General features: G+C 38.0%; 1 protein-coding gene across 1 annotated transcript; it reads left to right on the top strand.

Annotated features, from left to right (window-relative positions):
- Nucleotides 1–23,088: 23,088 nt before the first annotated feature.
- Nucleotides 23,089–24,030, top strand: LOC308271372 (olfactory receptor 4F3/4F16/4F29-like; the record flags this gene model as incomplete). Its single annotated transcript, XM_080707670.1, has 1 exon — nt 23,089–24,030. Exon 1 carries the CDS (start codon nt 23,092–23,094, stop codon nt 24,028–24,030), a length of 939 nt encoding a protein of 312 aa, XP_080563796.1. The 5' UTR covers nt 23,089–23,091.
- Between the last annotated feature and the right edge of the window lie 1,085 nt (nt 24,031–25,115).

Raw genomic sequence — 25,115 nt, 5'->3', positions numbered from 1 at the left:
GAGAGTGCTCGGATTGGAGCCTGCCAAGGGGTGAGACAGGTGACGGACACAGCAAAGCTGGAATTGGAGCCTGCCGTGAGGCAAGGCCGGTGCTGGAGCCTCCAAGGCCAGGATCAGAGCCTGCCGAGGGGTTAGGCTGGTGCCAGGGCCAGCAAGGCTGGGATTGGAGTCTGCTGTGAGGCAATGCCAGTGCTGGGGCCTCCGAGGCTGGGATCAGAGCCTGCCAAGGGGTTAGGTCAGTGCCGGAGCCAACGGCCGGCATCGGAGCCTGCCATGAGGCAAGACTGTACTGAGGCCTCCGAGGCTGGGATTGGAGCCTGCCAAGGAGTTAGGCCAATGCCGGGGCCAGCAAGGCCGGGATTGGAGCCTGCTGTGAGGCAAGGCTGGTGCTGGGGCCTCCAAGGCCAGGATCGGAGCCTGCCAAGGGGTTAGGCCAGTGCCAGGGCTAACAGCCAGCATTGGAGCCTGCCATGAGGCAAGGCCGCTTCTGGGGCCTCTAAGGCCAGGATCGGAGTCTGCCGTGGGGTTACACCAATGCCGGGGCCAGCAGCCAGCATTGGAGCCTGCCATGAGGCAATGCCGGTGCTGGGGCCTCCAAGGCCAAAATCGGAGCCTGCCGAGGGGTTAGGCCAGTGCCGGGGCCAATAGCCGGTGTTGGAGCCTGCCGTTAGGCAAGGCCGCTACTGGGGCCTCCGAGGCCGAGATCGGAGCCTGCCTTGGTGCTTGACTGGTGCTGGGGCCACCAAGGCTTGGATTGGAGCCAGCTGAGGGGTTAGGCCGGTATCAGGGCCAGCAAGACCAGAATTTGGGCCTCCCATGAGGCAAGGCCACTGCTTGAGCCAGTGAGGTCTAGATCAGTCCACCGGGTAGCCAGGCCACTGGGGACGTCACTGGGGACGTCCACTGGGGACGTCAAGAATGGGATTGGTACTTGTAACGTGGCATGCACAGAGAAATATCGCAGAAAATAAAAACAAGATGCTTCCCCTAATCAGCAGTAACTAGGATGAAAGGGGCAACAGGAAGAGGTTGAGCTATAGAAAGGGCCCTATAGTGAAGCAATTAAGGTGACCAATCAGAGGGTATGGAATAGGGGAGGATGGAGCTTCTTTAAAACACAAGATGTACATAAGCAAATAATCAATGTTAATCACCAAACAAGAATGGAATCGAGGGAGGGGGAAGGAATGGGATGGGGACTGAATGAGGGCTAATTGGATGATGTGTGCTTGTATATCCTCTCAAGTCTTGTATTCCAATGTGATATAAGATTACAATGCACCAATAAAAATAAATTTAAAAAATAAATAAATAAAAATAAAAATTATCTCTCAATAATCACACTGAATGTGAATGGCCCCCATTCCCCAATAAAAAACATAAAGTAGCAAAATAGGTTAAAAACTAGAATCCATCCATCTGCTGCTTACAAGAAACACACCTTACAAGTAAAGATAGTAACAAACTCAAGGTAAAGGGTGGATCAAGGTAATTCATGCCAACAGAACTCATAGACAAGCAGGAGTAACAACTATGACATCAGACAAGTTAGACATCAAACCCAAACTTATTAGAAGAGACAATGAAGGTTATATTTTACTGATAAAAGGAATAATCCAGCAAGAGGAAATAACAATAATCAACATCTATGGCCCAAACATAGGTGCAGCTACTTTCATAAATCAAACTCTTTGTGACAAGAAGTCACACATAAATCCCAATACAATAATACTGGGAGACTTCAACACCCCTCTCAAACCATTAGACCAATCTTCTAGACAAAAGGTCAGTAACGATGCCTCAGAACTAAAGAACACCATTAATCAAATGGGCCTGTTGGACACATATAGAATATTTCACCCAACTACAGCAGAGTTTACATTTTTCTCAGCTGCTCATGGAACCTTCTCCAAAATAGATCACATCCTGGGACAAAAAATGAGCATTAGGAAATTCAAAAAATGCAACATACTTCTCTGTGTCATTTCAGACCATTATGGAATGAAATTAAAAATCAACTATAAGAAGATCCAGAGAAACCACATAAACATGTGGAGACTGAACACCACACTTCTGAATAAAGAAAAGGTCATAGAAGCCATAAGATGTGAAATCAAGAAATTTCTAGAAACAAACAAAAGTAAAGATACAACATATCAAAACCTCTGGGACACTTTGAAGACAGTATTAAGAGGAAAATTTGTAGCACTGAGTGCTCACATAAGAAAAACAGAAAATCTTCAAATAAATAACCTAAAGACACACCTCAAAGCCCTTAAAAAACAGGAACAATCTAACCCCAAAGCCAGTCGAAGACAGGAAATTATTAAAATTAGAGCAGAAATTAACAAAGTAGAGAATTTTAAAAAACAGTACAGAAATGAACAAAACCAAATCTGGTTTCTCAAAAAAATTAACAAGACAGATAAACCACTAGCCAATGTAACTAAAAAAAAAAAGAATCAACTCAAATTATGAAGATAAAAAATGACAAAGAAGTCGGGCATGGTGGCGCACGCTTGTAATCCCCGCGCTTGGGAGGCGGAGACAGGAGGATCACGCTAGTTCGGAGCCACCTTGCTGGCTTAAGAGACCCTGTTTCCAAAATATGTATATATATATATACATATATATAAATATATATATACATGTATATAAATATATATATATTTTATATATATATATATAAAATATGTATATATATATATATATATATATATATATATATATATATATATAGCCAGGCGTGGTGACACACTTGTAATCCCCGCACTTGGGAGGCTGAGACAGGAGAATCACACAGGTTTGAAGCCAGCCTCAGCTACTTAGTGAGGCTCTCAGCAACTTAGTGAGACCATGTTTCCAAAAAAGGTCTGGGATTATAGCCCGGAGGTAGAAAGCCTCTAGGTTCCACCCCTAGTAACACACACACACACACACACACACACACACACACACACACACACCATATATATACATATATATGTATATATGTATATATATACGTATATATATATATATATGTATATGTATATACACATACATATATATATTAGGTCTGGGAGTGTAGCCTGGAGGTAGAAGGGCTTCCAGGAACCACAATACCACCAAAAAAAAAAAAAAAGAAAGAAATAACAAAGGAGATATTACTACTGACAGTGTAGAAATCCAGAGGATTATCAAACTGAGTCAAGAAGATATAGAAAATTTAAATCAACCAACAGCAATCAAAGAGAATGAACAGCAATAAAAAGCTTACCATCAAACAAAAGCCCAGGACCAGATGGTTTTACAAGTGAATTCTATAAAACCTTTATAGAAGAGCTAACCCCAATACTCCTCAAATAATTTTGTGAAACAGAAAAAAACAGGACTCTCCCAAACACATTCCATGAAGCCAAAATCTCACTAATACCAAAACCGAATAAAGACAGTTCAAGAAAGAAAAATTACAGGCCTATATTTCAGATTAACTTGGATGCAAAACTATTAAACAAAATACCAGCAACACGCATTCAAACCACATGAAGAAAATCATACACCAGGACTAGGTAGGGTTCATCCCAGCGATGCAAGGCTGGTTCAACATACAAAAATCAATTTATGTAATTCATCATGTAAACAGAATCAAAGACAAAAATCACATGATCATTTCAATAGATGCTGAAAAGGCATCTGATAAAATTCACCTTCCATTTATGATATAAACACTGCAGAGCATTGGAATAAAAGGAACATATCTCAACAACATAAAGGCAATTTACAATAAGCCCACCGAAAACATCATATTAAATGGGGAAAAACTTCAAGAATACCTCTAAAAACAGGAACAAGACAGGCTGTCCATTATCATCACTTCTCTTCAATATAGTACTAGACACTTTGGCAAGAGCAATAAGGCAAAAAAAAGGAAATCAAAGGAGTACAAATAGGGAAAGAAGAACTCAAACTTTTACTATTTGTAGATGACATGATACTACATTTAGAAAACCCAAAAAATGCAATAAAAAGGCTTATAGAACTGATCAACAAATTCAGCAAAGTGTCTGGATACAAAATCAATCGTAAAAAATCAGAAGCTTTTCTGTATACCAACCATAAATCCACTGAAAAAGAAATTCAGAAAACACTTCCATTCAGCATCTCCCACAAAAAAATAAAATACTTAGGAATAAACTTTTTTTTAATTTATTTTTTATTGGTGCACTGTATTCATACATCATAGTGGGATACAAACTTTTGTAGACATACATGCACACATCGCCCAGTCAGCCCCCACCCGATCCCCACCCCATTCTCTCCCCATCCCTCCCTCCCATGCTTGGCTTAGTGGTTGACATCTAGTATTATAGCAATTTATCCAAAATTAAAAATGATAATCTCACATAACAGTTTCATTTGTCTGATACCAAGCTTTTGATGACTTAAAGATAACATTTCAATATTTCTTTTTGCTTTCTTTCTTACCAGAGAATATTTTTTCCTTTTTTTTAGGTGAAACTATCATATATTTATTTTTCATAAAAAAATCTATCCTGATATGGAATATGTATTCTAGATACCCAAAACAATCTCGAAGCAAAAACAAAGCTAGAAGATGTATATTTTCTGATTTCAAACCATATAAAGCTACAATAATTGAAACAGTGTAGTACTGTTCTAAAGGCAGATATATAGACCATTGGAGTTAAATACAAGCCTAGAGCTAACTTCTTCCCTATATTGTCAAGTTATTTTTGACAAGGTTTCCACGAAGATTTGGTGGTGGAAATAATAATCTTTTAACTAAATATTGTTGAAAAATAATAATTACATGGAAAAGAATAAAATTGGACCCTTACCTAATCCCACATACAAGTATTAACTCAAACTAGATAAAAGACCTAAATATAAATCTTAAGACTATAAACTTTTAGGAGAAAATCTGGGTCATAAAACCTCACAACATTGAAATTGGCAGTGATTTCTTGGATATGATTTCAATGGCACAGGCAACAGAAGAATATACAAACTCCCTAAAAAATAAAAGAAAATATTGTATATCCAAAGACAATGTAAACAGAGTTAAAAGTTAAGAACTCAGAGAGAGCCAAAAAGAGATAAAGGATGCAATTAATGAAGTAAAGACCTCAATTCAAAGCACAAACAACCGATTAGACCACATGGAGAACAGAATCTCGCTCTTAGAAGATGAGCAATCCAAAAATGAATGCATAGTTTCTAATCTAGAAAAAGATATCCAACAGCAGGAATCTGACATTGAAGAAATATGGGCCCATCTTAAGAGAGCTAACCTAAGAATAATTGGAATAGAGGAGGGAAAAGAAAGTGATACCAAAGGGATCAACAATCTCTTCAAGGAAGTAATAGCAGAAAATTTTCCAAATATAGAGCAAGAGGTTGATACACAGATCCAGGAAACTTATAGAACTCCCTTTAGACAGGATCCGAGAAGAGGATCCCCACGCCATATAATTGTCAAAATGACCAATGTGGAAGCCAAGCAGAGAATCTTAAAGGCAACAAAAACAAAGGGCCAAGTGACATTTAGAGGCAAACCAATTAGAATCACTCCAGACTTCCCAAACCAAGTCATGAGAGCCAGAAGGGCTTGGAGTAATATATTCCAAACTCTGAAAGAAAACAACTTCCAGCCAAAAATTTCCTATCCAGCAAAACTTTCTATCAAATTAGATGGAGAAATAAGAAGCTTCCATGACAAACAGAAACTGAAGGAATTTATGTCTTCAAAACCAGCGCTAGAGAAAATACTCAAAGAGATTAACTACAAAGAAGAAATAGGTAACACTCACCAGAACCAGAGAAACAAGAGTTTCCATCCAACAGACAACTAAGATTGGTTATCTGTGGAGATTCATTATTTATGTTAGTCTTTTACCTATCTCTAAATTGTATTGTTTGCCTTTATTGTTGTTAATTTTTAGGATTTCTAGTTGGAATATTAATATACCTTCAGATATAGCATTTGGAAATATTTTATCCAATTCTATTAGTAAGGAATAAACTTAAACAAGGAGGTAAAGGATCTCTACAAAGAAAATTATAAAACATTGGAAAAAATAATCAAAGAAGATCTTAGAAGATGGAAAGATCTTCCATGTTCAGATAGGCAGAATAAATATCATTAAAATGACCATCCTTCCAAAAGTGATCTATAGATTCAACGCAATGCTCATTAAACTACCAAGATCATTCTTCACAGACATAGAAATATCAGTTCTTTAATTTATTTGGAATAACAAAAATCCCAGAATAGCCAAAGTAGTTCTCAGCAACAAAAACCATGCATGAGGAATCAAAATCCCAGACTTATAATTATACTATAGCCAGGCATGGTGGTGCACACTTGTAATCCCCATGCTTGGGAGGCAGAGACAGGAGAATTGAGCAGGTTCAAAGCCAGCCTCGCTGGATTAAGAGACCCTGTTTCCAAATAAATATGAAATAGGACTGGAAGTATAGCCCTGAGGTAGAAGGGTTCCATCCCCCAGTACCACAAAAAAAAATTATACTAGAGAGCAATAGTAGTCAAAAGAGCATGATATTGGCACAACAACAGGCATACAGACTAGTGGAACCGAATGAAGATACAGAAACAAACCCACACACCTATAGTCAATTAATCTTTGACAAAGGGGCCAACATCATATACTGGAGAAAAGACAACCTTTTCAACAAATGGTGCTGGGAGAACTGGCTATCCATTTGTATAAAAATGGAACTAAATCCTTACCTCTCAACATTCACATGAATCAACTAGATATGGATCAAAGACTTAGAAATTAGACCAAAGACTGTGAAGTTATTAGAGGAGGTCATAGGCTCAGTACTCCAACATATAGGCACAGGCAGTAACTTTCTCAACAAGACCTCCAATGCTCAGAAAATTAAAGCAGGATTTAATAAGTGGGATGGCATCAAACTAAAAAGTTTCTTCTTATTAAAAGAAACCATCAAGAACCTTAAGAGAAAGCCTACAGAATGGGAGAAGATCTTTCCCAGCTATCACTCTGATAGAGGGCTAATATCCAGAATATACAAAGGGCTCAAAAGACTCTATATTAGCAAAACAAATAACCCAATCAAGAAATGGGCTACTGAATTGAATAGACAATTTACAAAAGAAGAGATACACATGGCCAATAGATACATGAAAAGATATTCTACACCATTTGCATCTCAGGGAGATGCAAATCAAAACTACACTTAGATTCCATCTAACCCCAGTCAGAGTGGCAAGCATAAAGAAATAAAATAACAACACATGCTAGCTAGGATGTGGGGAAAGATGAACTCTTTTAAACTGTTTGTGGGAGTGCAAACTATTTCAGCTGCTATGGAGATCAGTGTGGAGATTTCTTAGAAAACTGGGAAAAGATCCACCATATGATCCAGCTCTACCACTCTTGGGTATTTTTCCAAAGGGGTTAAAATCAGAGAACTACAGTAACATATGCATACCTGTGTTCATTCAGCACAATTGGTAATAGCCAAAACATGGAACCAATCCTCCATCAACAGATGAATGGATTACAATATTATGGGAAATACACACAATGGAATTCTATTCAGCCATAAAAAAGAACAGAATAATGGCATTTGCAAGAAGATGGAAAATTCCTGGAGAACATTATGTTAAGTGAGATCAGCCAAACACAGAAAGAGAAAGGACCTACGTTTTCTCTAATATGCCCAAAATAGGAACCATTGGGGTTACCAGAGGGACTCCAGACAATGGAGGGGAAATCTCAGCAAAGCTAGAATGAAAGGATAGCAGAAGAAGGCTGAAGTTGAGTAAAAGTACAAACATAGCATGGTTAACCTGGACACTCATTGTTGGAAGAGTGGAAGGAAAAATGGGGGTGAGGGAGAGGGCATCAAGCACAGTTTAAATGTATGGCAACCAAGGAGGAAGCACCTATCAGTCCTGCTGACATGTTGCTGTAAAAGCAGCATTCTGACAAAAGAAAGAAGCCAGCCTTAATTTGAACAAAGCACTGACAAGTGAAAGGTGACAGGAAAGAAAAAAAGCTAGATGGCAGAGCAGAGAGCAAACAAGTACCCTGCCTGACTCCAATGGCTGGCCATTGACATCTTGCCTCACCTTGCTGGGACTGCCAAAGATCCACAGCAAAAAGAAAAAAGAAAAAAAGAAAGAAAGTCAACAACTTGAAACAAACTAAGCAGTTGCAGTTCATCAAAATTGTAAGCCGTCTTCTCCTGTGCAGAAACAAGTTTTGACTTGCCTCACTGGTGGCCAAGCTCACCCTACCCTCCAGAGATCCAGGGTGGCATTCAACAATACCATAAGTGAAACTGCCATCCCTGCAGGAGACCACCCAGCACAGCCACAGGGACTTGCACTTCAAGCCATAGACTTGCAGACTCTGAGACTGGGATTCAGCCTGCTGTTGCACATAGCAGAGGTTTGGATTAGCAGACTGCCCTCAGGGTTAACAGGCAAAAAGGCCTATAGTCCCCAGGGCTCAGATCCCTGGTAGGACCTTAAGAGATCACCAGAGACCACCCAATTGTGGTGACGGAGAAGTCAGCCCAACCCAGCCCTAATTGTGGAGAACATATACAGTGGGTCTGCTCCTAGTGGTAACCACCACCTACACAGGCAGGGAGAAATTTTGGCTCAGCATTGGGGGAAAGCATGGAAGGAGACCTTCATTTAACACTAGATCCAGCCACATTGATTCTGGCTGCCTGCATACACTGAAAGAGTCTCAGAGATAGGTCCATTCTAAGAGTTCAGAGACTTGGATCGCAGCAGGAAAGATGCCAATGGCACTTGGCGCCTGCATAGAGACTGCAGAGGCCAAGTTTACTCAGTATTCATATACTTGTAGGGTTGCATTATTTTGTTGTTGTTTTGTTTGTTGTTGTTTATTTTGAAAGTGTGCCTGTTTACTCTCTTCCCCACCCTTTTCACAAGCCTCTTCCCTCCTATATAACTTTGTTCCTTTTTTATCCTTTTTTTTTTCATTTCACTTCTTTGTCTTGTATTAAATCCACTTCATATCACTATACTAGATACTCTACATTGGTTACTAGAATTCTACTACATATACACTATCTCTAATTTCCACTATGTACCACCTTAGCAAACTCATACTCTCATTGTATTAGATCCTATCTGTGACTTTATTCTTGCAGTTACAACTTCATCACTTTCCTTCAAAACTTGCCCTTGCATATACCAGCTGATACCTACAGACACCTACTGAGAGAACTCTATCAAAAGCAACAAAGAAGGAGGAATAACAAAAAAAAAAAAACAATGAGCTCCCACAACCCCACAATAACAGAACCCAACAACAGAAATGCAGAGATTGCAAGAAGGACAAATCAGAAACTGAAAATTAGAAATGATACAAGATTTCCAAAAAGAATTTAGAGAGCCTAAAAGAAATAAAGGATGCAATCACTGAAGTGAAGGCATCGATACAAACTATAAACAATAGATTAAACCACATGGAGAACAGAATCTTGTTATTAGAAAATGATTACTCTAAAAACGAACATATAATATAATTTAGGAAAAAATTGACAGCAGGAATTGAACATCAAAGAGATATGGCCCCATCTTAAAAGAGCTAACCTAAGGAGATGGGGAAGATGGTGAATGAGTAAAGCAGTGTCTATGAATACTGCTGACACTCGGTCTCCATAGCTTCAAAAATAATGCCTTACATAGCCAGAAAATACTATCAATAGAGCAATAAAAGCTATAAATACAAGTAACAGAGAAAATGAAGACTAGAAGAACAACCAGAGAGCAGAAAAGAAACCTGCCCGCCTTGTGGTGGCAGCTGCCCGCTGACACCATCTTGCCTCAAAGAACCAGATTCCAGGAATGAAAGCAAGGAGCTGAAGTGACCAGTTGCAGTCCAGTCAGTTGTAATTCAGCAGTTCTTTCAGGGCAAAGACCGGCTAGAATTTCCGTTGGCCAAGCCCATCATGCCCTCCAGGGATTCAGAGCAGAGCTCAAAACCAGAAAAGAAATACACCAGCTTCACGGCCAAGGGCATGGCATTAACACCATATTGCCAACAGTGGTGGCAAGTTTACCACGCCCACAAGAGCTCCAGCCCAGCACGCACCACAATCATAAGTGAAATTGTGGCCCCTACAGGAGAAATTCCAACACTGCACCACCAGGGACTCGCACAGCTTAGATAAACTCCCTGGGTCTGAGATCTTGCAGTTCAACCCAGGGAAGGAGTAGTGGTGGCAAAAATTACCACACCCTAGTCGCAGTTTCCTGAGGAAAAGTGCCCCACCAGTCACCCTCAGGGCACATTGGCAACTAACTCCCTGGGTCTGAGACTTTGCAATACAACTCAGGGAAAGAGTGCTGGCAGCTAAGATTACCACACCCTTCAGAGATCCAGAGCACAATAAGTGAAGTTGTGGTGATGTATTCACTCTGAGCCAAGTCATTTCCATGATCCACATTCTCAGCAGGTAAGTGAAGATGCTATTTGAAAAGAAAATGGGCATAAACACCATGCTGAAGTTGATGAAGGAAGTCATGGAAAACCACCTGTTCTTCCCCCTCCACAACCCCAGGTAGATCTTGATTACATTGCTGAATGCTTTGTTTATGGTCTCCCTGTTTACAGGAGATGAGGTGGAGCAGGGCAGGCAAGATTTAATCAGGGAGTTAGACACACTTGATTCTATCTATGAGGATACAGCAGCCCCCAATGGCCATAACTCAAAGTTCCCATAAAAAAAACTCTATTGGAAGGGAAAATCTATGGTTTCTCATGAACAAGGTGGGAAAAAAAAGATCAGAAGGAGAAGATACCTGAAAATAATACAAAATAAAAAGTTCAACAAACAGATAAAAAAATATAAAAAGAATCGCCGGGTGTGGTGGTGCACGCTTATAATCCCCGCACTTGGGAGGCAGAGACAGGAGGATTGCGCAGGTTTGAAGCCAGCCATGCTGGCTTACGAGACCCTGTTTCCAAATAAAAATATAAAAATAGGTCTGGAGGGTAGCCCAGAGGTAGCAGGGTTTCCAGGAACCCCAGTATATATATATATATATATTTTTTTTTTTTTTTTCAAAACAAGTACTCAGTAATTAACTAAAAAATTACACAGAGCTTCAACAGAAAACTTGATCAATAGAATGAAGAACCAATTAGCTTAAATATTGATTTAATATTGATTGATTCTTTTTTTTTATTGGTGCACTGTATTCAAACATCATAGTGGGATACAAACTTTTGTAGACATACATGCACACATCACCCAGTCAGCCCCCACCCGATCCCCACCCCATTCTCTCCCCATCCCTCCTTCCCATGCTTGGCTTAGTGGTTGACATCTAGTATTATAGCAATTTATCCAAAATTAAAAATGATAATCTCACATAACAGTTTCATTTGTCTGATACCAAGCTTTTGATGACTTAAAGATAACATTTCAATATTTCTTTTTGCTTTCTTTCTTACCAGAGAATATTTTTTCTATTTTTTTGGTGAAACTATCATATATTTATATATTTATTTTTCAGAAAAAAATCTATCCTAATATGGAATATGGACTCTAGGTACCCAAAACGATCTTGAAAAAGAACAAAGCTAGAAGATATATATTTTCTGATTTCAAACCATATAAAGCTACAATAATTGAAACAGTGTAGTACTGTTCTAAAGGCAGATATATAACCCATTGGAGTTAAATACAAGCCTAGAGCTAAATTCTTCCCTATATTGTCAAGTTATTTTTAACAAGGTTTCCACGAACATTTGGTGGTGGAAATAATAATCTTTTAACTAAATATTGGTTTTTGTGTGTGTGTGTGTGTGGTACTGGGGTTCCTGGAAGCCCTTCTACCTCCGGGCTACACTCCCAGACCTATTTTTACATTTTTATTTGGAAACAGGGTCTCCTAAGCCAGCGCACGAGGCTGGCTTCGAACCTGCGCGATCCTCCTGTCTCTGCCTCCCAAGCGCGGGGATTACAAGCGTGCGCCACCACGCCCGGCTAACTAAATATTGTTGAAAAATAATAATTAGACTTCCGGGAAGATGGCGACCGAGAAAAGCGGGGCTTAAGAGCCCTGCTAACAACCAATCTCCATTACCACAAAATCAGCACCTTTCATAGCCAGAAAACACCATCACCAGAGAAATAAAAAAATCACCAGGCTCCAGAGAGAAAGTGGACTGAGAACAGAGCTCAGAGCCACAGAGGAGATACACGGGCCTCACACCCGAGGACGCGGCAGCAGCGCCATACTGCCGGCGGCAGCGGCGACTTCACCAGACGGCTACAGCAAGCCGAGGTGAGCCGCTGTGGAACAGCCAGGCGGGATTTCTCGCCGCAGGTAAAATCTAAAGCTCCCAGTGGCTGAGCTCAGCACACTCTGCAGGGATTCAGAGTGGAAATCAAAACGAAGAAGAAATACACCAGCCTCACGGCCGAGGGCGTAGCAGCAGCGCCATATTGCCACCGGCGGCGGCAGCAGCGAATTCACCGAGTCCAGTACAGCTACATCTGCGAACTCAAGAACAGTGAGTCAAATTGCGGGCCACAGAGGAGAAATCCCAGTACTGTACTCCCTGGGACTTGACCCAGTGGGGGAGGGGTGGTGGCAGAGATATCACACCATAGGAGAACGTGCAACCTGGCACCCCCCACAGTCTAAAGCAGCCTCTATCGACTCTCTGGGTTGGAGACTCTGTGATAAAACCCAGTAAAGGAGTAGTGGGGTCTGAGATACTACAGACTCGAGATCCAGAACACCTTAAGTGAAGTCATAGTGACCCAAGGGAAGAACCCAGAGAAGGCACAAACTTCCGAAATCATGGGAAAGAGGAATAACACTGGAGCAATGAATGCCCACAACCCCACAACATTAGAACCCGACAAAACAGAAAATCAGAGATTTCTAGAAGATCAAATCAGGAAAATAACTGTAGAAATAATAGAGGTGCTTCGAAAAGAACTCAGAGAGAGCCAAAAAGAGATAAAAGATGCAAGATAAAAGATGCGTTCATTTTTGGATTGATCATCCTCTAAGAGCGAGATTCTGTTCTCCATGTGGTCTAATCGGTTGTTTGTGCTTTGAATTGAGGCCTTTACTTCATTAGTTGCATCCTTTTAATTTTTTCAAACATGGAACAAAAGATCGATACACAGGTACAGGAAACTTAGAGAACTCCCTTTAGGCAAGATCAGAGAAAAGGGTCAACACACCACATAATAGTTAAATTCAACAATGTAGAAGACAAGGAGAAAATGATAAAGGCAACAAAAGCAAAAACAAAAGACCAAGTGACATTCAGAGACAAACCAATTAGAATAACTCCAGACTTCCCAAAGTAAGTCATGAAAGCCAGAAGGGCCTGGGGTAAAATATTCCAAACTCTGAAAAAAAAAAAAAAAAAAAAAAAAAAACTTGCAGCCCAAAATAACCTACTCAGCAAAACTATCCCTCAAGTTAAAGAGGGAAATTAAAATCTTCCATGGCAAACAAAAGCTGAAGGAATTTGTCTTCAAAACCAGCACTAGAGAAAATATTCAAAGAAATTAACTGCAAAGAAAAAATAAGTAATAGACTCCAGAACCAGAGAAACAAAAATTTCTACCCAGCAAAAAACTAAACAAAAAACAAATCCTACCTCAAAGAGAAGTTAAATCTCAATATGTTTGGAATAAAAAAAATCTCTCACTAATCACACTGAATATAAATGGCCTCAATTCCCCAATAAAATGACATAGGGTGGTAAATTAAAAGCCAGAATCCATCTATCTTCTGGCTGCAAAAAAAACACACCTCACAAGTAAAGATAGTTACAAACTAAAGGTAAAGGGCTGAAGCAAGGTAATCCATGACAATGGAATTCAAACACAAGCACGAGTAGCAACTATGATATCAGATAAGTTAGACTTTAAGCTCAAGCTTATTAGAAGAGACAAAGCAGGTCAATTTTTACTGGTAAAAGGAACAATCCAGCAAGAGAAAATGATAGTCAACATTTATGCCCCAAACACAGGTGCAGATATTTTCATAAAACAAACTCTTTGCCACAGTAAGTCATGCAGAAGTCCCAATACAGTAATACTGGAAGACTTCAAAACCCCTCTCACACCAGTAAACCAATCTTCTAGAAAAAAAGTTCAGTAAAGATGCCTCAGATCTAAAGAACACCATCAACCAAATGGACCTACTAGATATATATAGAATAATCCACCAAACTCTATCAGAGTTCACATTTTTCTCAACTGATGAAACCTTCCTCAAAATAGATCACATCCTGGGCCATAAAGTGGGCACTAGCTAATTCAAAAAATGTGACATACTTTCCTGTGTCTTTTCAAACCATACTGGAATGAAACTAGAAATCAACTATAAAAAGACCCATAAAAACCACATAAACAGGTGGAGACTGAACACCACACTGCTGAATGAAGAATGTGCCATAGAATAAATAAGGGAAGAAATCAACCACTAAGCCAAGCATGGGAAGGAGGGATGGGGAGGGAATGGGGTGGGGATCGTGTGGGGGCTGACTGGGTGATGTGTGCATGTATGTCTACAAAAGTTTGTATCTCACTATGATGTATGAATACAGTTCACCAATTTAAAAAAAAAGAAAAGTTAAATGCAGGAGTAGATGTGAATATGGAAGAGGTGAATGTGATTTGGTGAGAGGCTTTGAGCTGCCACTGCTGTAGACAAATGGAGTCAAGGAGTGTGGATGGAAAAAAAAAGAAATTTCTAGAAACAAATTAAAATAGAGATACAACATCTCAAAACCTCTGGGACACCCTGAAGGCAGTATTAAGAGGAAAATTCATAGCACTGAGTGCCCACATAAGAAGAACAAAAAATCACCAAATAAGTAACCTAATAATACACCTCAAAGCCCTTGAAAAACAGAAACAGACTAACCCCAAAGCCAATAGAAGGCAGAAAATTATTAAAATCAAAGCAGAAATCAATAAGTAGGCTGAGGTTGATTAATAGAGGAGCTACATCTGAATATGTGTAAAAGTATAAATATAGCATGGTTAACCTGGACACTGATTGTTGAGAGGGGGGAAAGGGGAGTGGGGGGCACCAAGCACAGTCTGAATGTATGCCATTTTCAATATGATTCACATAAAAATAAAAAATAATAATAAATATTAAGAGGAGTCACAATACCTGATTTTAACTATACTAAAAAGCCATAGTAATAAAAATAGCATGGTAATTGCACAAAAAACAAATACATAGACCAATGGAGCAGAATAGAAGACTCAGAAACAAATACACACACTTACAGCCAACTGATTTTTTACAAAGAGGCCAAAAACATACACTGGAAAAAAAAGATAACCTGTTCAACAAATTGGGTTGGCAAAACTGGTTAACCATATGCATAAAAATAGAAATAAACCCCACTTTCTCCCTTGCACAAAAGTCATTTCAAGATGGATCAAAGACTTGGAAATTATATCAGAGATTCCTTGAAGAGGACATATGTCCAACACAGCAACACATAGGCACAAGAAACTAAAAGGCAGATCAATACATGGGATTGGATTAAACTGAAGAACTTCTGTAAAGCAAAGTAAACTATCAAGAACCTCAACAGAATGGGAAGAGATTTTTGCCACCTACTCCTTCAAAGGAAGACTAATATCTAGACTATACAGAGAACTCAAGAAACTCAGTATTAAGAAAACAAATAATCCAATCAAAAATGGTCAAGTGAATTAAATAGACACTTTACAAAAAAAGAAATTCAAATGAACAATAAATGCATGAAAAAATTCTCAATATCATTAGCAATCAGAGTGAAGCAAATCAAAACTACCCTGAGATTTTACTTAACTCCAACTAGAATGGAAAACTGTATGGAGGATCCTCAGAAGGATAGAAAAGAACTTACCATATAGTCCAGAAATACCACATCTGGTATCTACTAAAAAAATGGAAACCAAACTATCAAACTAATATATGTGTATCTATGTTCATAGCTGCACAATTTACAATTGCCAAACTATGGAACCAGCCAAGATGTCCATCAACAAATGAATGGATTACAAAACTATGGCATATGTACACAATGGAATTTTACTCAGCCATAAAGAAAAACACAATTGCATCATTTACAGGAAAATGGATGGAATTGGAGAACATATGCTAAGTGCGATTAGTCAGTCACAAAAAAGTAAGAAATCAGATGCTCTCCCTAATATGTGAAAGTTAGGGAGAAAATGGGTCATAGAAAGAACTATAGAAGAAGGAGATTCTGTAGATGAGCAAATAAGGTGACCTAAATGAGGAAGATGGGAGGGGGGAGAAGAAAATTTTCTAATGTACATGACATACATTTACAAACATATCAAAGTGAACCACTAAGCCCAACATGAGAAGGACGGAGGGAGAAGGAATGGGGCAGGAATTGAGTAAGGGCTAACTGGGTGATGTGTGTATGTATGCCTCCACCATCTCGTACTCCATTAAGAAGTATGACTACAATGCACCAATAAAAAGGTTTTTTTTTAAAAGAGAAAGTAACATAAGGTATCCAAACATGAAAAAAGTTAACTATTTGCTGGTGAAATCATCTTATACAGAAAAAAAATAAATAGCTCTAAAAAACTGGTAAGACTGACAAATTTAGTAAATTCCTTATATGCTCAGAATATACAAAACTACTGTGAAAAAAAGTCAATGAAATATAAAACCAAACAACATCAGGGTAAAAGTGTATGCCTTATATTCTTGTGAACACTTGTTATTGGTTTGAAGGTCCCTGTACTCAGAAAATAATATGGAATACAACTGATAATGGACTCTGACCACCTGAGATTTCTCCTGTCACTAAACCAAAGTTGGGAAACAATCTATCTGACACTTTGTGGTCTGAAATAAGATTAAAAATGGAAACTATCTAGCCATTTATGGAAATAGTGTTAAGTTTCTATATCAAGACAATTAATTCTCCAGTATAGTATATTCTATCTTCCCATGTTAGTAAATGCATGTTAACTCATACATGCATATTTTTACCTAACCCTTAAAATCAAACTTGTGGGTTTGGGGGCTGTTTGAAAAGAAATGCTTCTGTTTGGGGGACAAGAAAAAGATTATAATGAAGAACATGGGGTTCAGGTAAGTTCATCTCTTTTGCCTCTCAAATTCTTCATCCATGTTGAAGGTCATGGCTGGGGAATGGTCAATTTAGGGTCTTGTGTGGCATGAGTCCCAAGCAATGTATTTTTTTTCTTGGGATCAAGGATAGCAACACCTAATGGCATAACACATCACAATTACCAGGGTGTCATTTTTCATCCACAAAAGGAAAGGGAGTATTAAATCCAGAATGCAGGGGATTCATTGCTATGTTCTTTTTTACTGTGGATTAAACCCAGGCTCATTCTACTCCTAGTTATACCCTAGCCCCATTTTATTTTTATTTTGAAGCAGGGTCTCACTAAGTTAAAAGTCTCACTATTTGCTGAGGCTGTCCTTGAGCCTGTGATTCTCCTGTCTCAGCCTTGTAATTACTGGGATTACAAGTGTGCACCACTGCACCTAGCCATTTTTATGCTTCTTAGTATTCCATTTTCTAGTGGTTCTCACTAACTGAAAATTAGTGGTATCCCATTAATAAAGGATCATTTCAAGATTAATACACTACAGGAAACCCTTTCACTCCACCAAGTAGAATACTCAGCCTATAGTAGGTACCAATGAAAGATAAGGTAAAATTGGAATTCTTTTGTCAAAATAGCATTCATGAGCAGCTACACAACGTGGGGATTATTAGAGCTATGCATTAATTATATATTTCCTTCTAGTGAATTCATAAGAAGTATACACATGGTGGGTCTCATTGGGGAATTCAATCATTTTGCAATGACATAATAATTAATCATTTTTGTATGAAGTTCAGTTTCCTCATTCTCTTCCTATTGTCACCTTGATAAAAAGAGAAGAGTTTTTACAAAGCATAAAAATAACCTCCTTTCATCCCTTTGGTTTCAGTCTCTTTACTTTGTGTCTCGGGGATCTGATCTCAACAGGCTGTGCAAAACAGTCTTCGCTGCCCTCTATTTTCTTTTATTAATAAATTTTTATTGGTGAATTGTAGTCATACATCTTAATTGGATGAAAAAATTGTGAATAACCAGGCGTGGTGGCGCACACTTGTAATCCCCGCACTTGGGAGGCGAAGACAGGAGGATTGCGCAGGTTCAAAGCCATCCTCGCTGGCTTAAGAGACCCTGTTTCCAAATAAAAATATAAAAATAGTTCTGGGAGTGTATCCTGGAGGTATAAGGGTTTCCAGGAACCTCAGTACCACCAAAAAAAATTTGTGGATATATGCATGCATACATCACTCAATCAGACTTACCCGGCCCTATCCTCTTCCCTCCCCTCCCTCCGTCCCATGCTTAGTTTTCTGATTAATGCCCTATATTTTCTGTTGGGTTTGGCAAAAGTATAACTATGACAAGAGATTTGATACCTAGAATCAGATGTTTCATTTATTTCTCTTCAGTGTCACAATGAGATGGGTGTCTATTTCTATATTTTCAAAACTACTCTTTGCCCTTGTCCCTTTAGACCCAGGAATGGTAATGTTACCCTTGCTGTCACTAGCCTAGGGTACTTCACTATTTCTCACTTTTCCTTACTCCACTCACAGCTTTGAGAACATTCTCGTTTGTCTCTCTCTGTTTATTTAGTTTGAGTGTGCCATCTATCTCTTGTCCTGGCAGGATCCTGACTGATACAAGTGTACAAAATTAAAAGTCAAAATCCTGGTTTGCCTAACATTCCCACTGTCCTGAAGTATTTACTGAAATATTTATTGTCTGTTTGTCTAGAATATCATTTACTTGTTTACTTTGTTTATTTGTTGTTTATAGGTACTGGTGATTGAACCTACAGACTCAGAAATGCTAGTCAAGTACTCTACCACTGATCTACATTCTAAGCCCTTTAAAAAGAAGTCTAAGACAGGGTCCTAGTAAGCTTTCCAGGCTGGCCTCAAACTTATGATCTTCTGCCTCAGCAGCCTCCCAAGTAGCTAGAATTACAGGAGTGTGCCACCAAACCTGGTTCATATAAGTAAATATTTATATGTACAGCAACATAGCCTACATGCTGGTTTCTTATTCATCATTTTACTCAAGAGTGTGTTTGGTTGTCTTTACATAGAGTCTAAATCTTTTTCCTTTTTAATAGATGTTTTAGGAATTCCTTCTAATCAGCAATTGTATTTATAAACTATTCAACAATCTAGCATAAATCTATTAAAAAGATAATATTCGACTCTTGTTTCTTCTTTTTCTCTGGTGTCTTATTACGAGTTTTCAAGATGTTTGGTTTCTATGGTCAAATCAAATAGGGCTCTAGGGACAAAGTCCCTTGACCCATGAGGATTATCCAAACTCTTGTCTACACAGTATCCCTTGGTCACTGTCCTCTAGAGCTGTATTCAGCTTCATTTGCACTGGTGGCTGGATTTTATGGCACTTTGTGCTGGAGAACACAGCAAGATCTCAGACTCCAGGAAGATGCTCTTTTTTTCATGTAGGTAAAATGGCAGATTAGAAATAAATAAAATAATAAGGAAAGCCACTTTAGTTTTTTAGTCAGACATGATTCTTTTATTGGAATTCCTGTGGACAGAAACTATCTCCTAAAGCGTGTAAGCACCAGGAGAATAATTGTGGAAAATGAAATGGTTATGAAAATTGGAAACGGCTAACTGATCTGGGTTTTTTTATTCTATATTTTTAATTGGTGCATTGTAGTCTCATATTCTAATACAGACCATGTTGACAATGGCATATAATCACACAGTACTTGGTGCCCTCCTCCGCCACTCGCCTCCCCATTTTCTTTCCTTCCAATACCAAGTGTCCAGGTTAACAATGTTATGTTCACATGTAAACAAAACAGGGAAGATTTGATATGGACTTTTAACCAGACTTATACTGTATCAGATTTATGTGAAAAAATACTAGAAATAGTCAAATAGTTTTATAATGTTTTGGATTTAGCACATTGTTATTTAATCACCTGGTTGCAAGTGATGATTATATGAATCATGTTCACCCTCTTAATTTAATAAATAGGTAAGATAAAATTTGTGACACATATTAATGAAGCAAGGGTTGCTATAATTTTCTCTTCATTGAAGTTTCAAAATTATAAGGTTTATATATTGTTACTTCTCAATGGAATCTAAAAAAGTTGAACTGCTAGACAAAAAGAGTAAAATGATGGTTACTGGATATTGAGGGCTGGGGAATCCGTGAGCTGTTGATAAAAGATCACAAAATTTCAGTTAAATGGAAAAACTAAGTTTAAGAGATTTTATTATACATCAGGATGACTACAGTCTATAAGAGTAGATTTTAAGTGCTATCACTACAAAAAATAAGTATATGTGACAATTTATATTTTAAAGTTTGATTTAGTTATTCCACAATATGTATATATAGTAAAACATTATGTTGTTCAATATAAATATATAAATTTGTATTTGTCAACTAATCATTTAAAACAAAATGAATTATAAACCATCTGTGAAAAGAAAAACAAATTTATTGGGAACTTGACAAGTTTGAAAGAAAAAAAAGATACCTAAATAACAGAAGAGCTCATCAATGCAATCAAATATTATAAGGCAAAAATAGAGAAATTCAAAGGAAGACATAATCATATGCAGAATCTACATTTAATATGAAGCCTGAGGTAGAATCTGGAATCTTGTACTCACACTGAGGTTGATCATCAACCTTAATCTACTTTGACTCAAATGAGAAATTCAAACTAGTCACTGAGGACCTTTATGTGTGACTACTCTTCTAAGCACTGTGGAATTCAGAAAGAAAGATGTTTCGTGGAGTAGAGTTGCAACCCATTGACAGAATTAAAAGAAAATCCTAGAAACAAAATTACTATCACTGAGTGTCAATGATTACATGTAGGAAATAGAACTTAAACTAAGGCAGCATGTGGAGGATTATAAGTGGTTGTAGTATACTAGACCCCGTTCAGAGGTTTTAGTACCTCTGTATATAGAAAGTTAACTTTGTGGTTTTGGTCAAGTATTTAAAATATTTGGGAATTGATTTAATTTTCTGATCTGTAATGATTAGATACTTTCTTAAATTAACAATCTTCAATTTATTGGTAGGTTCTAAAGTTAATGTCATTGATTTAGGTTTCCTATACTATGTTGAAAACTTCCTCTTAATCTAAGTTCTACTTTTGTTTGGACATATTTCTCAGGGTTTTTCTCCACCTTTTCTTCTGCACTCACCTGTGTCAATCTATACCCCCAAACAAGTGAATTTTATTCATTGTTTTAGCAAATATTTGCTTGTCCCTGTTGAATATCTGGTGTGATTCCTAAGTTTTGATACACTGTATTGAGTAAAACACACATGATCTCTAATGTTTTATGGATATAACCTGTAGGTAATGATGAATTAAATAATAAATCACATTTTGGTAAATACTACTAGTAAGTAAAGTACTTTTTGAAAGCAATTTGATTAAACTTATGTAAGATAATTTTAATTTCCATCACTAACAGAATGTGAATATTGTACTGATCAGAATCCTTTATTAAAATATCTTTTGTGAGTCGGGCTTGGTGGTGCACGCTTGTAATTCCACACTTGGGAGGCAGAGACAGGAGGATCGTGCAGGTTCAAAGCCATCCTCGCTGGCTTAAGAAACCCTGTTTCCAAATAAAAATATAAAATAGGTCTGCGAGTATAGCCAGAGAAGGGTTCCATCCCCAATACAACAAAAAATAAGTAAAATAAAGTATCTTTTGTGATAAGAAATTTTTATGGTTTTTGCTGGACAGTAACATCTTTTCATATTCATTCATTCATTTTATCTCATGAATGGAATGCTATTATGGACAAATACAATAATGAGAAATAAACAAATGCTACAGTCATAAGATTCTCTAATTTTTATCAGCTAAATTTTATGAATTAAATAAAATTAAGCTCAAAAAGTTTAAGTAACTTGCCCAAGATCAATATTTAGATGGAATACAAACCTTGGTTGTATGAATACAAAATCCATATTCTTTCTGCTGTGCTATATGGCTTCTCTAAATAAATATTAATTATATGATACTGTGATAAATTACATAAAGATTTGCAAAAAAAAATCCTTTCTACTGAATACTGAAGCTTTTCATAGCTTTAAGCATTTCAGAACATGAATTATTTTCACTGCTCAAATTACCTGTATCAAGAGACCAGTTCTTTTTCACATTAATTTTTAGTTCTCCATGGATAGATGCTTTTAGAAAATACAAATCAAAAACATGGGTACCTCTGTAATGCCAATTGCTACAGAAGTTTCTAAACACTTATTCCCGAGCTGTGTGCCTAACGTGATGCAAAATGGTAACAGCACACAAACCTGCACCTTTCTGCTAACCTTTTGTCATTGATTTCAGGATCCCAATTATGGATAAGTCATAATGCATACTTTCAAGAAGCTTACAGTTTCCTTGATGAATAAGATGTATCCAGTTTTCCATAAGGGACAGTAAAAACTGCTAGTAACAATAAGGCAATACTTCACAGATGGGATAAACTTTAATACTGAAGAATATATTCCCAGAGGTACGAAATGGAAGGAAAGGTGTGTTTTCCCAATGAAAGTTTATTCACTTGAAAGGGGATAAAATAGTGACCAGTGCCAACCATCTTAGTTTTGAACCAAAATCAGAGGGTTTTAATTTCTCTTATCCATGGTTTGGTCTGGATCACTCCTATGTTGATCTTCTTATTTCTCATGATCATGGATATCTTGGCATCTAGCTGTAAGGATCAGACAGGTAATAAATACAGAGAGAACTCAGGGGTAGAGAGGAGATGCACACAAGAGCCACCCACTTTACATCTCAGAGACCATGAGCATGTTAGATCAGTTAAAATACTAAAGCATTAGATTTTGTGACATTGATTTCTCTCCTTCTGCTCTATTATTGATTGTCTCAATTCAGGTTTTCTCCTGTCATTCTTCCTTAGGTAACACTGTGAACAAAGCCGATGGATGGAGTGAATCACTCGGTGGTGGCAGAGTTTGTGTTCCTGGGACTCACCAACTCCTGGGATATCCAAATACTCCTCTTTGTGTTCTCCTCCACATTTTATGTGGCCAGCATGATGGGAAACTCCCTTATTGTGTTAACCGTGGCTTCTGAGCCTCACCTACACTCCCCCATGTACTTCCTCTTGGCCAACCTCTCCTTCATTGACCTGAGTTTTTCTTCTGTCATTTCCCCCAAGATGATTTATGACCTTTTCAGAAGGCGCAAAGTCATCTCCTTTAGAGGCTGCATCACCCAGATCTTCTTCATCCATGTTACTGGAGGTGTGGAGATGGTGCTGCTCATGGCCATGGCCTTTGACAGATATGTGGCCATATGCAAGCCTCTCCACTACCTGAGCATCATGAGCCCACGAATGTGCATCTTCTTTTCAGTGGCTGCCTGGGTGGTTGGCCTTATGCACTCTGTGGTTCAATTGGCTTTTGTAGTGAACTTGCCCTTCTGTGGCCCTAATGAGTTGGACAGCTTTTACTGTGACCTGCCTCGACTCATCAAACTTGCCTGCACAGACACCTACCGACTGAAATTCATGATCACAGGCAACAGTGGTTTCTTCTCTGTTCTCTCCTTCTTCATACTAATCATTTCTTATATTGTCATCATATTCACAGTTCAGAAACACTCTTCAGGGGGCTTGTCCAAGGCTCTATCCACACTTTCAGCTCACATCACTGTAGTAATCTTGTTCTTTGGTCCTTTAATATTCTTCTATACACAGCCATCTCCCTCTACACACCTGGATAAGTTTCTGGCCTTCTTTGATGGAATTCTTACTCCTTTTCTGAATCCCATCATCTACACATTAAGGAATCAAGAAATGAAGGTAGCAATGAGGAGAGCATGCAGACAGCTAGTGAGTTATAGGAAGATCTCATAAGAAATTGGTGGTATTGTGAAGCACACTCACAGACTACTGAGGTTCACTGTGATGTCAAACTCAGATAAAAACCTCATTTTGTCTACTTTTATTTGATCCACCACACTGCTATTAGCTTTATTCTTTTTCTTTCATTTAAGAGTGAGGAATATTCACTTCTGAAAGGCGAGGAGGAATTATATCTAAAGTATTTATAAACCAAAAATTAATCTCCAACTTTAATTCCAAAGAGCTAATATCTGTATGAAATAATTATTAGAAATATCTAAGAATAGCTGGGCATGGTGCACACGCTTGTATTCCCACACTTGGGAGGCTGAGACAGGAGGATCACACAGGTTCAACGCCAGCCTCAGCTACTTAATGAGGCTCTCAGCAACTTAGTGAGACCCTGATTCCAAATAAAATATAAAAATAGGTCTGGGAGTATAGCCTGGAGGTAGAAAGCCCCTGGGTTCCACCCCTGGTACCACAAAAAAAAAATTATCTAAGAATGCAGGCTATTTAAAGACCTTCAGAAAAGTGAGAATTCTCTCCTTTATTCATTTTAATACAGTATAATCTCATTTTAATGACTACACCTACAAAAGATCCCATTTGAAAATAATTTCATAATCACAGTTTTGTTTTAAAACTGCAATGTATCTGTTAGACACAAGTAAACTCATAATAATATTTTAAGTAGTGTAGGTGTTAGGAAATTAAAGTGGCTTGAGTATAGCTACAGAGTAAAAATATATTTGAAATTAACACAGTAGAAGTAACTTTAGCTCTTTCATGGGCAAATAACTATTTCTTAAAAATAACAGAGCCTATAATGACAGCACAAAGTACAGAAAATTGTGACTTATAGAATCTCTGCCTGCTGGTAATATTATATAGAAAACAGAGAATAACATCTAGTATTTATAGATAAAAATGAATAATCCAAGATAATTCTATGTCTTTCTAGTAGAGAGAAAACTGAGTTCTAGTCTTGCTTTAATATATTTGATAATAAAGCACTTTTTTAGTAAATTCATCAAAATAGAGCTATGTAAACTTTGCCAAATTTTTGTCATTGCTTCTTTTCAGAATCATTATTT

The sequence above is a fragment of the Muscardinus avellanarius genome (genome assembly GCF_963383645.1).
Source record: "Muscardinus avellanarius genome assembly, chromosome: 12".
Classification (NCBI taxonomy): domain Eukaryota; kingdom Metazoa; phylum Chordata; class Mammalia; order Rodentia; family Gliridae; genus Muscardinus; species Muscardinus avellanarius.
This window is presented reverse-complemented; position numbering and strand designations above follow the sequence as displayed.